This window comes from Stegostoma tigrinum, chromosome 23, assembly GCF_030684315.1.
Source record: "Stegostoma tigrinum isolate sSteTig4 chromosome 23, sSteTig4.hap1, whole genome shotgun sequence".
Classification (NCBI taxonomy): Eukaryota; Metazoa; Chordata; class Chondrichthyes; order Orectolobiformes; family Stegostomatidae; genus Stegostoma; species Stegostoma tigrinum.
The window spans coordinates 41,302,943-41,320,717 of NC_081376.1; the positions used below are offsets into that span (position 1 = coordinate 41,302,943).

The following is a 17,775-nucleotide window of genomic DNA, read 5'->3' on the forward strand; positions in this document are numbered from 1 at the left end:
GAACTGAAGTAATAATAGTAAAAATTCAAAACCTAAAGCACTTTGAATGCATGCAGCAATTGTGAGAAGTTAGATGAGTTTATTAGCAGAAATAGAAACAAATGAACATAACCACATCTTGAACAACTATCAAGCCATGAGTGACCAGAACTGAGAATTCTATATTCAAGGGTATTCAATGGCAGTGTTTTAAAAAGGAGGTGGAAAGATTTTTTTAGAATATCATCAGGGAGTTGAGGACAGTGAGGACCTGGCACGGAAGAGGAGTTGAGGCCTGGGGCAGATCAGCCATGGTGGGACAAGCTTGAGGCTTCTGATGTCTTATGTTTTGAACTCCATCTTTGCTTGTGCTTTTGGTGGTGAGGAGCAAGCATGTATATATCAGTGATATCTATGAATACACCAGTTTTCGTAAAAGCGTTACTTCAATGCTCCTCATGTGCCGCGCTTTTGCATGGAGTATTATATAGTATCATAACTGAAGGACATAACATATAGCTACTAATCTATTTGAAAACCACGGCATTACTGCATCAAACTTCATTTTGCCCCCAAGTATGTATTGAATCAAGCAGAAAGAAGTACCAGTTATGCTTTTGAAAGATTTTTGTTGTATTGTAGTCTTTTAACTCCATTTGACTGTGTGGTAAACACCACCTTAAATCGAAGGTGAGAATGAAACATTGCTACAGATGGAGGGCATGGCTGACTGTTTTGATATAATTAACATGTGAGAATATATGTTATCAAAGGCATGATTTTATTTTTAATCTTATGGAAATCAAAATATGTTATCATTACCTTTTTAAATTTTGTTGCCATTCACATTGATTATAGCTTGGCCTTTTTCAGGTAACATCCAGGTGTCTTGGATAGATGATACTTCAGCATTTGTAGCATTAAGCCAACGTGAGCAGGTACAAATTGGTGAGTGATCTTTCACTTTTTTTAAAGAGATCTGTATTTATTACATAAATGTTGTATAATATTCATTTTTATTTTGCCAACTTTTTTCCCTCCCCTTGCTGAGAGAGATGTGGCATTCTTGTTGGTGCATAGCTCTGTGTGTAATGATTGTTGTGTAGTACTTTGCTCTGTTTATTATTCATGTCTGTCTCTGGACTATGAATGTTGGCAGCCTGATTGATTTGCAGGAGAATGATGAGCAGATCTGGTTCTATCTTTGCCTGACTTCAACAAAAGCTCACTGCCAGTCGGAGGTCAGTAGCAAATGATTAGGAATAGGAGCTCTGTCCAGTTTTCCACTCGCTAAGCCAGCATTGGTTGGATTCCATGTTTTTTGCAGCCTATTGACTGCAATCAACCAGTCCAGCAAAGGCTGGCATTTGAACTTAGTACCCTCCTCATCTGCCCACTGGCTAAAGAATATTTGGTCACCTATTTATATAATTTAACATGAGACAAAATAGAAGCAAAACCTCTGGAAGTAGAATGTTTTGCTATTTAGGAATTTGGAAGAATGCCCATTTAGCCCATGTGATAGTCATACAGTTCTTTTGATTCATAGGCCATTTGCACTTGTGACAGTCATTCAGTGATCCCAACTCAGGAATAAACATGTATAGTACAAGCACAAGGGTAATGTTTTCTTTCTTATCTTCCTCAGCAAGCTCTACAGCTTAGCTAAAGTTTTTTTAATTTTTTTTATGTCTCTTGGCATGGCAATAATTTCTTCACCCGAGAATGAAGCAACAAAACCTGTCTGCAGTACGAGAGATAATTACAAAAGTAATATAGCAGCAAGTAAAACAAACTTGACGGTGGCGAATGGTGGTGTGGGGATAGTGTTATTTTTGTTCAGCTATTCAAAATGTTTAAATCTGATCTTCACGTGGAATTCCAATGTAAAATGGTAAGGAAAACAAATTTGCAGATCTGGGATTGCCAGTGCTATAGCCAGATCAGAATCTGAGGATCAGCATTACCTTGCTCATTGTATACTTACTGAATAAAAGTTGATCATTCAACAGTTAATGCATTTTTCAATATCCACAAGTGCACAAATATTTCTTATCCACTGCAGGCTTTATAGTGACCCATGTGTTTACTTCAATCAGGTTAGTAAGATTGCCTTCTAATAGTAAATGGCAAAAAGGTCGCACAATTGTTGAAACTAAGACACAAAATATATGCTCTTTTTTGAATTTGAAATGCCGTTTGACTTGTCATTTGGCAATCATCCTAGACTTAAACAAGTGTAAATAATCCCCTTTCTGCAGTCCCTTGGTCTTCCTCTCTCAACTGGTCTTGAGATCGCCTAGCTGGAATGGAGACAGGCGAACCTCTGAATGTGGACCCATCAACTTTTGACAATCCAAAAGATCGTCTTGGTGATTTTTTTTTTCCAGAGAGAACCATTCAGCAAGTTAAGCAGAAATCGAGATAGTCAAGGGATTGTTCTCCAAGGCCTATGAATCTTCTGTTGCAGTGGAATGTTTTAACTTATTTCCTTTTGGATTTCCCCTTTTAATTTTCTGTATGTTCCTAAAACATCTCAGAAGTAGGGTTGTTCATTTGGCCCCTTCAATGCTATGGTTAGCAGCATAGTAGTAATGTGACTGGACCACTAATCCAGAGGCCCAGGCTAATGCTACAAGGACACTCATTCAAATCTGACCACAATAGCTGGGTTGAAGTTGATCCAATTAATAAACCTGGAGTTTTGTACTGGAGACATGAAAGCTGATACTGATTGTGACAATTAAATCAGCTCTCATTTGTTATAAAAATTAATCTAGTTCATTAATGTCCTTTTAGAGCAGGAAATCTACTGTCTTTGCCTGATTTGGCCTACGTGTGCTTCAAGACAGTCACAAGTTTGGCTTTGCTTTTGACCAGGGCCTGGGAGAAAGAGATTTTGTGCTGCTGATGGATCTTTGTCCCATTTATGATGGTGGAAGCCGAGAGCATCAGTGATTTCGAGAGGAAATTGTTTGGGCATTTGAGGGAATAAGCTTGTAGGGGTATATGGATATAGCAGAACATGTTCTGAATGGCCTGAATAGCTTCCGCTGAAAGCGCTAACTTTTTCATGGCCATTTTTTACATCTCTAGTCAGTGAAAAGTGCTTTGAGATTAAGTAATTTTTGTTTTTGGAAGGACAGCCAACATTGTAGAAAACAACAGTCAATGTGCATTTAGCAAATTCCAATGCACCACAATGTGGTAATAACCCAGAAAACTGATTTCTGTAATGCTGATTGAGGAATAAATATTGGTCAGGCTATTGGATTACCTCCCTTACAATAAAACAGTCAAATCTTTTTGCTTCTGTCTGAGTAAGCAGTCAGAGTCTGTTAAATCTCTACAGTGCCAGTGCTCATTCAGTATGGCACTGGAGTGTCATCCTTTTCTTTTGTACTGGAGTCCTGAAGTGGTATTTGATCTGAAACAAGGTGAGTGTACTTCCAACTGACCTATAACTGCTGTTACAGAAACTTGTCTTGAGTTGTTTCCATTTTAAAGACGGTTACTCTATTTTCAGTATGTTTGATTTGTGGACTGAAAAAGAAAAGGGCAGTTTTAAAATCCGGGTCAGTGGAAGAAACTGCTGCACTTTGTCCAAATGAATGAAACTCCTATAATATTTAGTTGCCGCTTTGGCACCATTGAGAGGTATGTAAATGTGACACTGAGCTTTGTATGCAGTGAATATTGGCTGGCAACATGTAGCTGATTAGTTTCTGCAGTCGTGAACTGGCGTTGATGCCAAGGGTCATCAGCCTTGCAAAACCCTACTGCTTCCTTGGTGGCTGGACAGCTTGTTGATGTGAATGATCGTGAATACTTCAGACTGCTGAAAGAGCAGGTCATCTGTCTCCAGTAAAAATAACTGAAGCTTGAAAGCCACTTATTCTTCCAACAATACTGTGTAAGCTTTTGCCTTTCACCAGAAACTAAGAGACTTTGCCCTGTGCATTCTGTGAAGAAGCAAAATAACCTGGAGAAAAGAGGTCGAAGGAGTCTTGGGAAGCAAAAGGATCATTCAGTAATCTTGTTGACTTGTGACTTGTGTTTTTGACATGTATTCCCCAGAGTTTATTTTCCTCTTCACTCAAAACCATTTGTTTTAGGGTAATAGTTTTTAAAGGGGATTTCAGTTTTAACAAGTAGAGCTGTATGTTAATAGTTTACAGCTGTTTTCTGTTGATTACTTATTACAAGTAAGTAAATTCTAAGTGCAATCCTGGTCAGGTTTTTTATTAAATTCCAATACCCAGCTAAATCAAGGACTTTGCATGCTTTGAATCATTTAACTTTTGTGATGATCCTGGGAGTAATTGGTTTTCAGAATCAATGCAGTTTTCCAAGTTCCCGGTAATGCCAATTTGCATAAGTAGGTTATTATGCTGCACTCCTTGGTAAGAGGTCGTGAGTCAGTCTTGCACCTGCTTCCCACTTATCACATGATACACAGAGCTTGTTTCATCTTTGAGAAGCTACAATCGCACCAACATTCTGGTCCCTTGCATGTAAATCTTCCAACTGTGCCACTGTCCAGTCCCTAGGTGCAGCTGTCCTATTTGGCATCATTAAAAATATAATTTCGTTTGATATGAATGTTGTTGACTGACTAGGCCAACGTTCGTTCTCCATCCCTAACTGCTGCAGGCCACAACATTTAGGTACACCCACCGTGCTGATCGGAAAGATATTCCAGAACTTTGACCCAGCATCAGTAAAAAAATGGTGATTACCGCTCCAAATCAGAGTTTTGAAGGCTGTAAGTGGGGTACTGATGAAGCAGATTGCTCTGTCCTGACTGATGTTGAACTTCTTTAGTGCTTTTGGAGCTATGTTCATCCAGGCAAGTCGAGAGTATGCCACCATACTGCTGACTTCTGCATTCAGGAGGTTAGGAGGTAAATTTACTCTCCTCTGAATTGCCAGCCTTTGATTTACTCTTGTATATGGCTGGCTAGAAGCTGTACTAGTCCAATCATGGCTTCTGGAATGTTGTTAATGTGGGATTCAGCAATATTAATGCCTTTGAAATTCAAGGGATGATTTATATGTTCTGTATTGTGTGGCGTCAATGACAATCTGAACAAGTGCCATTCAATGTTACTGGTCGCTCATCAGTCCAAACCTAAATTTTGTCCAGATTTTGCTGCAAATGGATACACAACCTCACAATCTGAGGACCTGCAAATAAACACTGGTCATCAGAGCACATCCTCACCCTAAAATTAATGTTTCAGGTCCAGTGACCCTTATTCAGAACAGTTCTGAAGAACAGTCGCTGGACCTGAAATGCTAACACCGATTTTTCTCTCCACAGATGCTGCAAGACTTGCTGTGTTTTTCCAGCAATTTCTGATTTCCAGCATCTGCAATTCTTTTGAGTTTTTCCTTACCCCTGATCTGAAGTCAAGAGAAAATTGTTGATGCACCAGATGGGAGTTGTTTGGCCTAAGATACCTACTGCAAGGAACTCCTGGAGAGTTGCATTTGGGGTTGCACTGATTTGACTTTGTAAACCCACAGCACCATCTTGTGTGCTGAACATGACTCCCAATCAGTGGAGAGCTTTCTCCCTGATTATTGTTGACTTCAGTTTTGCTGGGGCTTCTTGATGCTACACTTAAGTGCTGCCTTGATGTTCAAAGGCAGTCACTCACCTCATCTGTGGAGTTCAGCTCTTGTTCATGTTTGGACAAACAATATAACAAGTTTGCCAGCAAAGTTGCACTGGCAGAACAGAAACAGATCACTAGTGAGCAAGTTAGTGCCGCATAAATGTCACTTGGAAGCACTGTTGACAATATGTTCCATCACTTTTGATAACTGAGTAGACTGTGGGCAGGATGTACATGGGCGCACTTCCACATTGCATATTGGTGTGTGTGTTGTAGCTGATGAGTGACTTTACCTGCAAGGAGAGGTTAGAAGATCGGGATTGTTCTCTTTAGAACAGAAATGTTAAGAGCTCTGTTAGTACAGGTTGCTAAAATGATGAGAATCTTTGAAAAATAATACATTCAAGGAGGTGGGTCAAGAACCAGAGGTTGTAAATTTAAAATCGCTGCCAGAGAATTAAAGAGGAGATGAGGAGGGTATTTATTCTCTGAGACTTGTCAGAATCTTGAATGGTCTACCTGAAGAAATTGTGGACGCTGATGCCTTAATTCTGAAGTAGAAATTGGAAGATGAAGAGCTTTCACATTTGTAAACACAAATTCCCAAGGATGACTGCAGGCATGAGGAACTTCTCTCAATGAGTGTATAGAATGTAGAATATACTGTCTCACTGTGTAATGGAAGCTGGATCAATGGAGGCATTTGAGAGAAAATTGGCTTGTATAAAAAGGAAGATATTTTTTAGAATGTCATGTTGATGTAGGTGAGGCCTCTTCTGGAGTAGTGTGTACAGTCTGGCTGCCCTCCCTATAGGAAAGATATTATTAAATTGGAGAGGGTTAAGAAAAGTTTTACTGAGATATGCTGGGACTTCTTTAACTGGAGCGTAGAAGGTTGACGCCTTTTATGGCGGTTTATAAAATCATGAGGAGGGGCATAGATAAAGTGAATAGCTAAGGCCTTTTCCCTCAGTGAGGAAGTTTAAAACTAGGAGACATATTTTTAAGATGAGAGGAAAAAGATTTTAAAAAGGACATGAGGGGCAACTTTTTCAGACAAAGGGTAGTTTGTGTGTGGAATGAACTGCCGGAGGAAGTGGTCGATGCAGATAAAATTACAATATTTAAGACATTCGGACAAGTACGTGAACGGGAAAGGTTTAGAGGGATACAGACAAACGCAAGGAAGTAGGTCTTTTTTAGTTTGGGAAACTTAGTTGGCATGGATGAGCTGGACCAAAGGGTCTGTTTCTTATCATAGACTCTCTGACTCTGTACAGGTAGGAGGCTTGAGAAGGGCAAGAGGGGAGTTGCTTGATCAGAGAGCCGCCACAGACTCAACAGGCCAAATAACCTACTGTACTGTAACTAAAGCCTTGTTAGTCTATGCAAACAAAAAAGTAGGTACACTTATAGTCTTGGCCACTGTTAGAATATTCTAAGTGATCCTCCTTAGAGGGAGGCTGGACATAGATATCAAGTCACCAAGTCACCTGACTATTAATCCAGAAACCCAAGCTAATATTTTGGGACAAAAGTTCAAATCCCGCCATGGCAAATGGTTAAATGTTAATTTAATTTTTAAAAAAATTACCCCCACTCTACAATTGCCTTCAAGTTGGGATATTGGGTCAGAGTCGATGATGAGAGCAGGAGGATATGACAGTAACAGCACCGGACATTGCTAAAAATGAGCTACCAACCTGACAAGGCTACATTGGATTAATTGTATGTCAAACTATGGAGACAGTATGCGATTGACAGGGTTAAGTGATTCTACAGCCAACTGATCAGATCCAAGTTCTGCCATATCTAGTTGATGGTGGTCAAGTAAACACCTAACAAGATGCTGAGGCTGTACAAATATCCCCAACCTCCATGATTGAGTAGCCCAGCACATTACAAAAAGCAAAATTTGAATTTTTTGCACTAATCTTCAATTATGTGCCTAATCCATCTCAGCTGTCTCTTGGACTCCCACCATCTCCGATGCCAGTATTCAGCCAATTTGATTCACTGTAAGTCAAGAAACAGCTGAAGGCACTGGATACTGCAAAGGCAATGGGTACTGACTAAATTCTGGCACTAATTTGGACTCCAGAAATAGCTGCACCCTGAGCCAAGTTGTTCCAGTACAGCTACAACACTGGCTTCTACCTGAAAAATATGGAAAATTGCCCAAGTATGTCCTGTGCCTAAAATGAAGGGCAGATACCACCTGGCCACTAACCATCCCAACAGTCTAGTTTGACGTTCAAAGTGATGTTAGGGATCATAGTGCTATTAAGCAGCACATACAAATGAGTAGCTTCCTTACTGATACCCAATTTGTGTGTTTCCCCCAAGGCCACTCAATAGCTGACCTCATTACGTCCTTGCTTCAAACATGCACGAGAGCTGAATGCCACAGGTGATGAGAGTTACTGCCCTTGACATCAAGGCAACATTTAAGTGTATAGCATATGTGATCCTCGGCTTAAGTAGAATAAATGGAAATGGGGAATTCTGTGGTGTAATGGAGGATGGTTGTAGTTGTTGGAGATCAATCATCTCGGCCCTGAGGCATTGCTGCAGGGGTTCCTCTGTGTCCTTGGCCCAGCTGCTTTCAGCCACTTCATCCTCAATAACCTCCCTTCCATTGTAAGATCAGAAGTGGGGGAAATGTGCTGCTGATTGTACAAACGTTCAACATTTGCAGCTGATCTAATAGCAAAGTCGTCTGTCTGTGTGCAGCAGGTCCTGAGAGAAACTTCAGGCTTGGGCTGATGTATGACAAGAAACGTTCACACCAGCCATGCTAAGAAATGACCATCTTCAACAAGAGGAAATCAAACTCTTACCCCTTGGCGTTCAGTGGCATTGCCATTGGCTGAATCACCTGCTAATTAAAATCCCTGGAGATTACCTTTTGATCAGAAACAAAATTAATGATTCCAATAAATACAGTGGCTCCAAGAGCAAGTTGTCATAGGAATTCTGTGACAAATAATTTGCCACCTATTACTCCAGTGCCTCAAGACACAAGTCAGGAGTGTGACAAAACACTTGCATCGAGTGCAATTCCAACAGTTTCAAGAAGCTCAGTGCCGTCCAGGGCAAAGCACCTGACTTGATTTCTTATCTCAACCATCGCCTTCAGCATTCATTCCTTTTGCTACACAATGTAAGCAGTGTGTGCTGATACTGAGATGTACTACGTAGCTTTCAACACAGTTCCTTCAATGGCACCTTTCAAACCTACAGTACCAGTTGGAAGGACAAAACAATAGTTGGATGTGAATACCACCACCTGTAATTTCTCCAAAGTGCACACCATCCTGACCTGGAACTGCACTGCTGTTCCTTCACTGTCACATGGTCAAAATCCTGGAATTTCCCTCCAAACAGCAAATGTGTGGCTGTCCCTATTCCCTCAAGACTGTCGTGCTTCAAGAATGCAACTCGTTGCTGCCTTCTCCAGGGAACTTGGCAATGGGCAATAAATGAACTCTAACCTGAGCTATTAATACACTCAAACCTTGAACAAATAAGAGAGGCACCTTTTTAACAACCATAGCTTAGCTGGTATGGTGGCAGGAAAGATTTGATACCACTCTCGTGGACTAGTGTGTTAACCTCCTGATATTCTTTCCAAGCAGTAGGACTGCCCCCAGAAATGAGCAATCAATTGCAGGTACTCGGCTTATTTTCTACTTCTCCTTTCCTGTCCCTCTGACATGGTGTCTAGATGCTACATATCTACTACTACTCTAGTGAAATGACTTGCCACAGCATAGATGGAAAATTTGAACCTCGGATGTTTTCAATTAAACTATCTGATTACCAGTGAAATCTTAAAATCATTTGAGCTCATTTTCTCATGATATAGAGGAACAAGTTCCAAGGAATCATTCTGAAGTTACTTCAGTCAGGCAAGATCACAGTTTTGCATTGCAAATTCCTGAAGGCATATTCTGAGCACAGTTCCTGGGCAGCCAGCTATTTGCTATTTTGATTTTATGCATGAATTTATGACATGATACGGATTCAAGATGCAGTTTTTCACCAGAGTTCCAACTCATCCAATTCTTTTGCATGAAGAATGGAAGTGTTACTCATTGTACCCAAGGGCATAAAAACCAAAGTGTGTCCTGAAACAAATGCTGGAAGCATTGATCATCAATGCTGACTTATTCAGTTATGTTGAGTACAAAATGTTCTTTGTCCAGCATTTTTCATTTTTAATCTTCCATTATATCATTGCTTATACAATGTTACATTCAGTTTGTGCTCTTTATTTGCATAGCTTCATGGTACAAATTCTTTTTGTCATTTCAAACTTGTCATTCACTTCCAATTTCAATGTACTTGCATCACATTTGAAATTGACTGTTGACCCTTCAATTGATTGCATCAAACCTTAGAAATGAGGAACTTAAACTCAATTGCCTTAAAATCAAAAATAATTTATTTGCAACGTCATTAACTTCATAATTTTTAATCAAGGCACTTTGCTGACTATTTAGGCAGAGTTTGCATGAGCTTTAGAAATAGCACAAATAAAACAAAGTGCCTAATTCCAGTTTCATTTCTGAAGGGGTTGCTTGCCTCTGTTACAATTGAACAAAGTTTTTTTTTTGATGAAAAATCAAGTGCAGTTGCTAGAAATCTGAAACAAAAACGAATTTCTGGAAAATCTCAGCTGGTCTGGCAGAATCTGTGGAGAGAAAGTAGAGGTGACGTTTCAAGTCTAGTGAACCCTTGTCAGAACTGATGGTAGCTATGATCTATTGTATCTATTACTCCTGATTTTTGGTCTCCTCTATACCGGGGAGACCAAACGCAGACTCGGACCAGTTGCGGAGCATCTGTGCTCTGCGTGGACCAACCAACCTGACCTTCCGAGCTGCCATCTATTTTAATTCCCCAATCCATTTTGATTCTCTCCCCACTGCCCTGGCGATATGCCCATCCTTGGCCGCCTCCACTGTTGGAGTGAGGCCAAACATAAACTGGAGGAACAACTCCTGATATTTTATCTTGGGAGCTTACAGTCTAATGGCCTGTATTGATTTTCACCAGCTTCAAAATTCCTCCACCCCAGCCTCATCCCATATCTAGCCATCCCCTTTCACGTGTCTCCCTGCCCTGGCCTAACCTGCCCAACTTTCTACTCGGCTATCTGCTCTACCCTTCCCACTAGCCAACCACAATAACCACCTACCTGCCTTCACCTAACATTGCTCCCCACTGCCCCAAACTTCTGGGCTTCCCTCCCCAGTCCTGACAAAGGGTTTTGGCCTGAAACATGAACTTGACTGCTCCTCGGATACTGTCTGACCTGCTGTGCTTTTCCAGCTTCACATCTATTGACTCTGACTTCGAGAATCTGCAGTCCTTTTGTCTTGAAGTAGCTAGGAAAAAGGAACAAAAGCAAAGTTGCTGGAAAAGCTCAGCAGGTCTGGCAGCATCTGTGAAGGGAAAACACAGTTAACATTTTGGGCCTGGTGATCCTTGAACCCACCGTTAATGCTGTTTGTTTTTTCCCTCCACAGATGCTGCCAGACCTGCTGAGCTTTTCCTGCAACTTTGTTTTTGTTCCTGATTTACAGCATCCACAGTTCTTTTGCTTTTTGTTTTGTTTTTAGCTAGGAAAAAGGTTGGTGTTTATGCAGAAAAAAAAGGATAGGGTGGGGACAGAGAGTTTGGAGTATATGATAGGTAGAGATAGCACCCAAACACAGAAGAACACTTGGGTCGACAAAGGAACAGAGAAGGGTCAGCCCAAGAGAATGAATAGCTGCTGATGGAGACTTAGTGTCTAACAAAGGGTTGAGTGTAATAGCAGAATGTGATTACAAAGCCTGGTGTGTGGGGGTTGGAGTAAGGACATGGGCAAAGGTGCCTCAAGCCCTAAAAGTATTAAACTCAATATTGAGTCAAGAAGACAGTAGAGTTCCAAGCACGAAATTGAAATGCTGTTCCTCCAGCTTTTGCTGAGCTTCAGTAGAACACTGCAGCAAGCCTGAGACTGAGGGATTGGCCAGGGAACAAGGTGATGTGTTGAAGTGGGAGGCAGCTGGAAGCTGAGTTTTTTTTTGTTTTGCAAACAGAATGTAGGTGTTCCATGAAGCAGTCACCCAGTGTGTGCTTTGTTTCTCCAATGCACAGGAGACCATATTGTAAGCAGAGAATGCAGTACATTACATTGTGGAAAGTGTAGGCAAAATGCTACTTGATCTGGAAGCTGTATTTGGGCCCTTGGATACTGGGGAAGGAGGAAGTAAATAGGCAGCTGTTGCACCTTTGGTTGCAGGGGAAGGTGCCGTGTAGCTATGGGATTGTTAGGAATGAAGGAGGAGTGGACCAGGATGTTCTGGATGGAACGGTCCTTGCAGAAGACTAACACTAATAGACCCCATTAGCAGCTATTCACTTTTCGTAGCCTGACTCTGTTAGCCACTCCTTTTTTTTGTCCAACTTTTTTTTTCTCGCTGGGCTCTATTTCCACCTATCATTTTACTCCTTAACCTGTCACCCCAAGCCCCACTCCTGCCAAACATTTTCCTAGTTACCATCCATTTTGAAGAGGATTCACTGGACCCAAATCATTAACTCTGATTTTTCTCCACAGATGCTGCCAGACCTGTTGAGATTTTCCAGCAATTTCTGTTTTTGTTTAAGGTTTTGATGCTTGCATTTAGCTTCAAAAAGAAGTAAAATTGGAGCTAAGATAACACAGTGTGAAGCTGGATGAACACACAGCAGGCCAAGCAGGAAAGTTTAGCATTTCGGGTCAGGACCCTTCTTCAGAAAGTTCTTCATGCGGGATTGCTGAAATAAAAATATTTACTTTTTATTTTGCCTCCTTTCACCACCACTAACAGTCCAAAGTGTGTTGCTGTCAGTGTTGTAACATAGGAAATATGGTACCCAATTTGAACACAGCAAGTTCCCACAAACAGTATTTGATGGTGAGTGGATGATGTGTTTTTGTGATGTTCTTTTTGAGGAGGAATATTGGCCAGGATTCTGGGGATAACTTCCTGCTGTAATTCAGAATGGTACTATGGGGTCTTTAACATCCATGTGAGAGTAGAGTCTGGGTTATGCTGTGGTAATGTTTTGGTTGAACGGCAACACCACTCCAGTATTGCACTGGAATGTCAGTGTAGATTTTAGTGTTCTGGAGTGGGACTTGAATCCACAATTTTCTGACTCTTGGGTGCACGAAAGATGAGTGAGCCACAGTTGGCATCCACCTGTTGTTTCTGCCTTTTGGGCAGTTGTATTTGGTAGAAAACAGACTTGTGGGGTATACAGCTATTAAATATTATTCCTCCATATTTTTATATCTGGGATGAGAACCACTAAATACGATGATAAAACTGACTTTGAAGGGAAATAGTTAATGGTGAGTCGTAATGAAAGGGATTTGTCCCAGTCTCAAAACTGACAGACCTTTGGTCTTGGCTCTCCCTTCTGCAATTGGATCCTTAGCTTTCTATCCCTCAGACTACAATCAGAGAGGATAGGTAACTGCACCTCCTCCACAATAACACTCATAAAACACTGGAGCCCTGCAGTGTACTCCCTGTACCCTGACAACCATGTTGCCACAGTTTTTTTTAAAATTCCAAATGAACGCCATCTATAAGTTTGCTGACGACACCACCATAATGGGACAGATATCTAACAATGACAAGTCAAAATATAGAAGGGAGATAGAGGACTTGAAGACATGGTGCATTGAAAACAATCTATCTCAATTTCGGCGAAACTAAAGAACTGATCATCATCGACTTCAGAAAGAAGGGAGGCGAATGTGCCCACATGTAAGTCAGTGGAACTGCGGTTGAGAGAATGAAGAGCATCAAGTTCCTCAAGGTGACGATAATCGACAACCTGTCCTGGATTTCCCATGCAGATACGACAGTCAAGAAGGCACAACGCCCCCTTTTCCTCAGCAACTCAGGAAATTTGGCATGTCCATAAGGTCCCTCACCAACTTCTACTGTTGCACGATTGAAAGCATACGGTCCATGTGTAATGGCTTTGTATGGCAACTGCTGTGCCCAGGGCCGCAAGAAACTACAGAAGATTGTGTGCACAGCCCAGACCATCACGGAAGCCAACTTTCCATCCATGGACCCCACTTACACAAAGACCCATCACACCCTGGTAATGACCTCCGACAACCTCTTCCATCAGGCAGAAGATACAGAAGCCTGAATACACACACAAGCAGAGTCAGGAACCACTTCTTCCCAGCTGTTATCAGACTGTTGAATGGACTCTAGCATCAAATAATGTAACCTGTATGCCTCTAAGTCTTTTTGAACTGTACATCCTTTGCTTACTGTGATCTGCTTATACCACTCTGAAAGCTTTTCACTGTATTTTGGTACACATGTCAATTCAATCAATCAGTTAACTAATAGCTATCAGCTGAATTCAACTCTACATATACTTCTGAATTTGACTTGATACTGTATACCGTTCAATCCCCATCCCCAGTTAGCAGCTGTTATCCAAAGTACATTATTCTTTAAATACAACTTGAGGGAATTAAATGTTGACTTAGCTGTACAAACTTATGAAGCTAGAGTATGCTGCAAATTATTCAAGAAAATTTGAGGGAACTCAATAGTCAGTGTAATTCATCCCATTTCTAGCTGAATGTACTGCTCTTAATTTGCATTTCCTTCCTATTTTTATCTCTTTAAATTGCCAGCATGAACCATTGTCAGTATTTCATTTTCATTGTAAAATTGTGCATTTATTTTCCAGTACTCTGTTCAAATCCATTTTGAATAGAAAGGAAAATGATGCAGCTCATGTTTGTGTTGTGAACTTTGCTGAGCAAGTTGAGTATTTGAAACAGTATATTCAATTTCTCAGCATGGCCATCCAGCTTGCCAAGCAATCACTCAGTTTAGAGGTATAAAATGCTGGTATAGGTTAGAATATATATGGCTTTTATTTTGTTCCTCCTTCACCCATGATCAGTCAATATCTACTATGAACAAAATTGTTTCAAATTTGAAAAATTTCAAATTCAGTTAGCAAACTGTTTGGAAGAAACAGCTCTATGTTCTGTGCATTTGAACCTCCAGAATTTCCCCTCTCCTCCTCTTGTGACTTTAACAGTGTAGCCCACTTGCATCATGAGTCAGGTAGCACTTGGGAAATACAGAAGAGGCTTAGTGGGTGAAAGAAAGTTTGCATCAGTATTGTGGCACCTTTTTTGCTTTTTACAGCCAACGGTGCATTTTCTGAATTCTGGCTGTATGAGTAGCAGCCAGTTCATCCACAACGTGATCAAACAAGTAATTCTCCTTCAATACTGCACTGCACCATTGGTCTAAACGGTTGTGCTCCAGTCTGTGGAGTAGGACTTGAACCCTACAGACTTGGATGCAAGTGTTACCAACTGAACAACAACTGTTGCAACAGAATGGGGGAGAATTTTTGTGGAGCTGAAAACCAGTGTAGGTCAGTTGACCAAACAGTTTGTTTCTGCACTTGTGTTCATTGTGAGAATACTGAATTACTAGGGGTGTTTTCCAGTATTTTTCACTCACTCCATTTTCACAAATGAAGAATTTAGTGCTTTAATCTTTGTAAAGTTTTTCTTACCCTTTTTGCATGTGATCAATGAATTGTGCCGATCAGAGGTTATGAATATTTTTCATTCACTTAATGAGCAGTGATTCAGCTTGTCTCTGAATTTGGAAAAGAAAATGTGACAAAATTCATACTGGCCATTTTTGTCTTTTCCTGATTGAATACAAAAGTGTTATGGGAATTGAACTGTTTTTTGATGACTTTTTTGAGAATCAGAGTTGAGCTCTTCTAACCAAGTAAGCTGCACTGCTGACTGTATGGATATGATTAACCATGGAATACTTGTACATGGTGTTTGCTTTCTGTGGAAGTTGAAATTGAAGATTAAATAATTTGCTTTAAGTGCCATCAAAAGCATAGAGAAATTTCTGACCACTGCACCACAGTAATAAATCTTGCTTGTGTGTTTTAAACTTTTAAAAAAAAATCCATGGGGCATTGTTGAGAGTTACAGTATGTCATCCTCTCAACTGGGGCACACCCCATTTTCTTGGGCTTTACAAAATACAAGTTAGTATCCAGCATGCAAATTGTTTGCTACTTTTGGACAGATAAAACAATCCGCCTTAGACCCTCATGTTTAGCAACCAGGAATCCGGAAGAGTGATTCACGTGAATAAAAGCTTAAAAGCCTTTGCTCAATATGAAAAGTTAGCTCATTTAGATCAGAACTTTTCTGAATCTTTTAACTGTGATAATAGTTGAACTTCAAATATCGGTATGTGTGGTGAATGGAAAGGACTGTCAAAACTAATGCCTTGTAACTTATTTATATTTAAACAAGACAACTTTTGATTACAGTATTATCTCGTATGTAATACTGCACAACTTCCTGTTGTAATCCAGTATGTTCAAAGCATCTCTTGCACATCTAGGAAGATGAGTAATTTCACAGGAAGGATTTTCGTGCATTCAGCAGCTCAAGTAGGAAACCTGATATTAAAAGTATACATAGAGCATTTGTACGGTGGTGGCAGTACCGAGGTCAGAAGCAAAGTTACAGCTTCAGTTGTTAAATTTAATATGCAATGCCTACTGCAGTTCATGTCATCTATCATGTTACTGTCAGGAGGCAATTAGATATGAAAGAAAGCAGGAAACTACATTTATTTCCGCAATAAGAACCAAAAGAACTGCGGATGCTGTAAATCAGGAACAGAAACAAAGTTGAACCAGTTCTGAGAAAGGGTCACCAGACCTGAAACGTTAACTCTTTTCTTTTCCTCCTCCACAGATGCTGCCAGACCTGCTGAGCTTTTCCAGTAACTTTGTTTTTGTTTGTTTGTTTGTTTATTCCCACAATCTTGGAGCTTATATTTTAGCACCTACTTTCTGTTTTGTCTCCATGACTGCTTTTGCCATTTGCTAATTTTCCGATATCAATTTTCTTAGTTCTCTGAACACTGATCCCGTTATTTTCCCCAGATAATTTTGTTTTTGGATTTCTACCCAAGAAGTATTTCCACATTGACCATTTAAATTCATTAGAGCTGAAATATCTTGTTGTTTGGTACTGAAACACAGAAGCTAAAAGTGATATTTCTTGCAGTGCCTACATTTTACCTGAGATAAATATTTCTGTGACAGTTCAACTGCAAGTTGCCATAAAATGGAGGCTTATTGTCACCACACATTACAATCCCCTCTATTCAAGTTTCAACTCAAAAGCATGTAAAGTTTTATGTTCTATTGTTTGGATGTCAGAGCTTTGCATTGTTGAAAAAAGTAAGCATAGAGATAGTAGATGCATTGGTGGTTATCTTTTGTAATTCTGTTACAGTCTAGGAAGATTCTTTCTGACTGGAAGGTAGCAAATGTAACCTCCTTTTGAAGGAAAAGGCAAAGTGGAAAATCACAGATCTGTTAACTTCACATTACTGTGAAAATGTTAGAATCTATTGTACGGACGTGATAACTGAACATTTAGGAGGAACATCGCATAATTGAAGAGACTTGGCAAGAATTTATGTAAGCTAAATCATGATTGACGGACTTCAGTTTTTAAGGCATTACTTGAGGATAGACAGAAGAGAATTACATGGGATAAAGGATATGGTCTATTTGGATTTTCAGAAGGCTGTTGATAAGGTCAGACACCAGGGGATGAATGAATAAAATTAGTGCGCATGGTGTTGGGGAAATAATTTTGAGTATAGCTTGAGAACTGGCTCACTGACAGATAGCAGAGAGGAGAAATAAACTAATCACTTTTGGGATAACGTGTTGTTTCCAAGGGGATTATTACAGGGGTCAGTGCAGGATCTGCAACTATTCAAAATCTAAATGAATGACTTCAGATTAGGGGCCAGTTGAAAGATTTAAAAATCTTTTAATGATACCAAGCGAGTTGGGGATGTATGTTGTAAGGAAGAGCAAGAATGCCTCTAGAGTCCATGGATAGGCTTTGTGAATAGGCAGAACATGGCAGAAATAGAATGTGAATTAAGAAGTACAATGTTTTATAACTTTGGTACGGGGGGGAAAAATAGCCAAACATTTATCGTCACTTACCAACTTCTCACCATTTAACTTTGTCAATAAGTCACTGAAAGCTAGCATGCAGGAACAG

The 17,775-nt window shown here is 40.2% G+C and overlaps 1 protein-coding gene across 2 annotated transcripts in view; it reads left to right on the top strand.

Moving 5' to 3' along the window:
* parn (poly(A)-specific ribonuclease (deadenylation nuclease)) overlaps positions 1-17,775 on the top strand; it is a 130,233-nt gene that overhangs the window by 79,160 nt on the left and 33,298 nt on the right. For both annotated transcript variants that reach the window (XM_059654095.1, XM_048552773.2), the window contains exon 21: positions 853-927. In XM_059654095.1, coding sequence (XP_059510078.1) covers positions 853-927 — 75 coding nt within the window. The remainder of the gene's footprint in view (positions 1-852; positions 928-17,775) is intronic.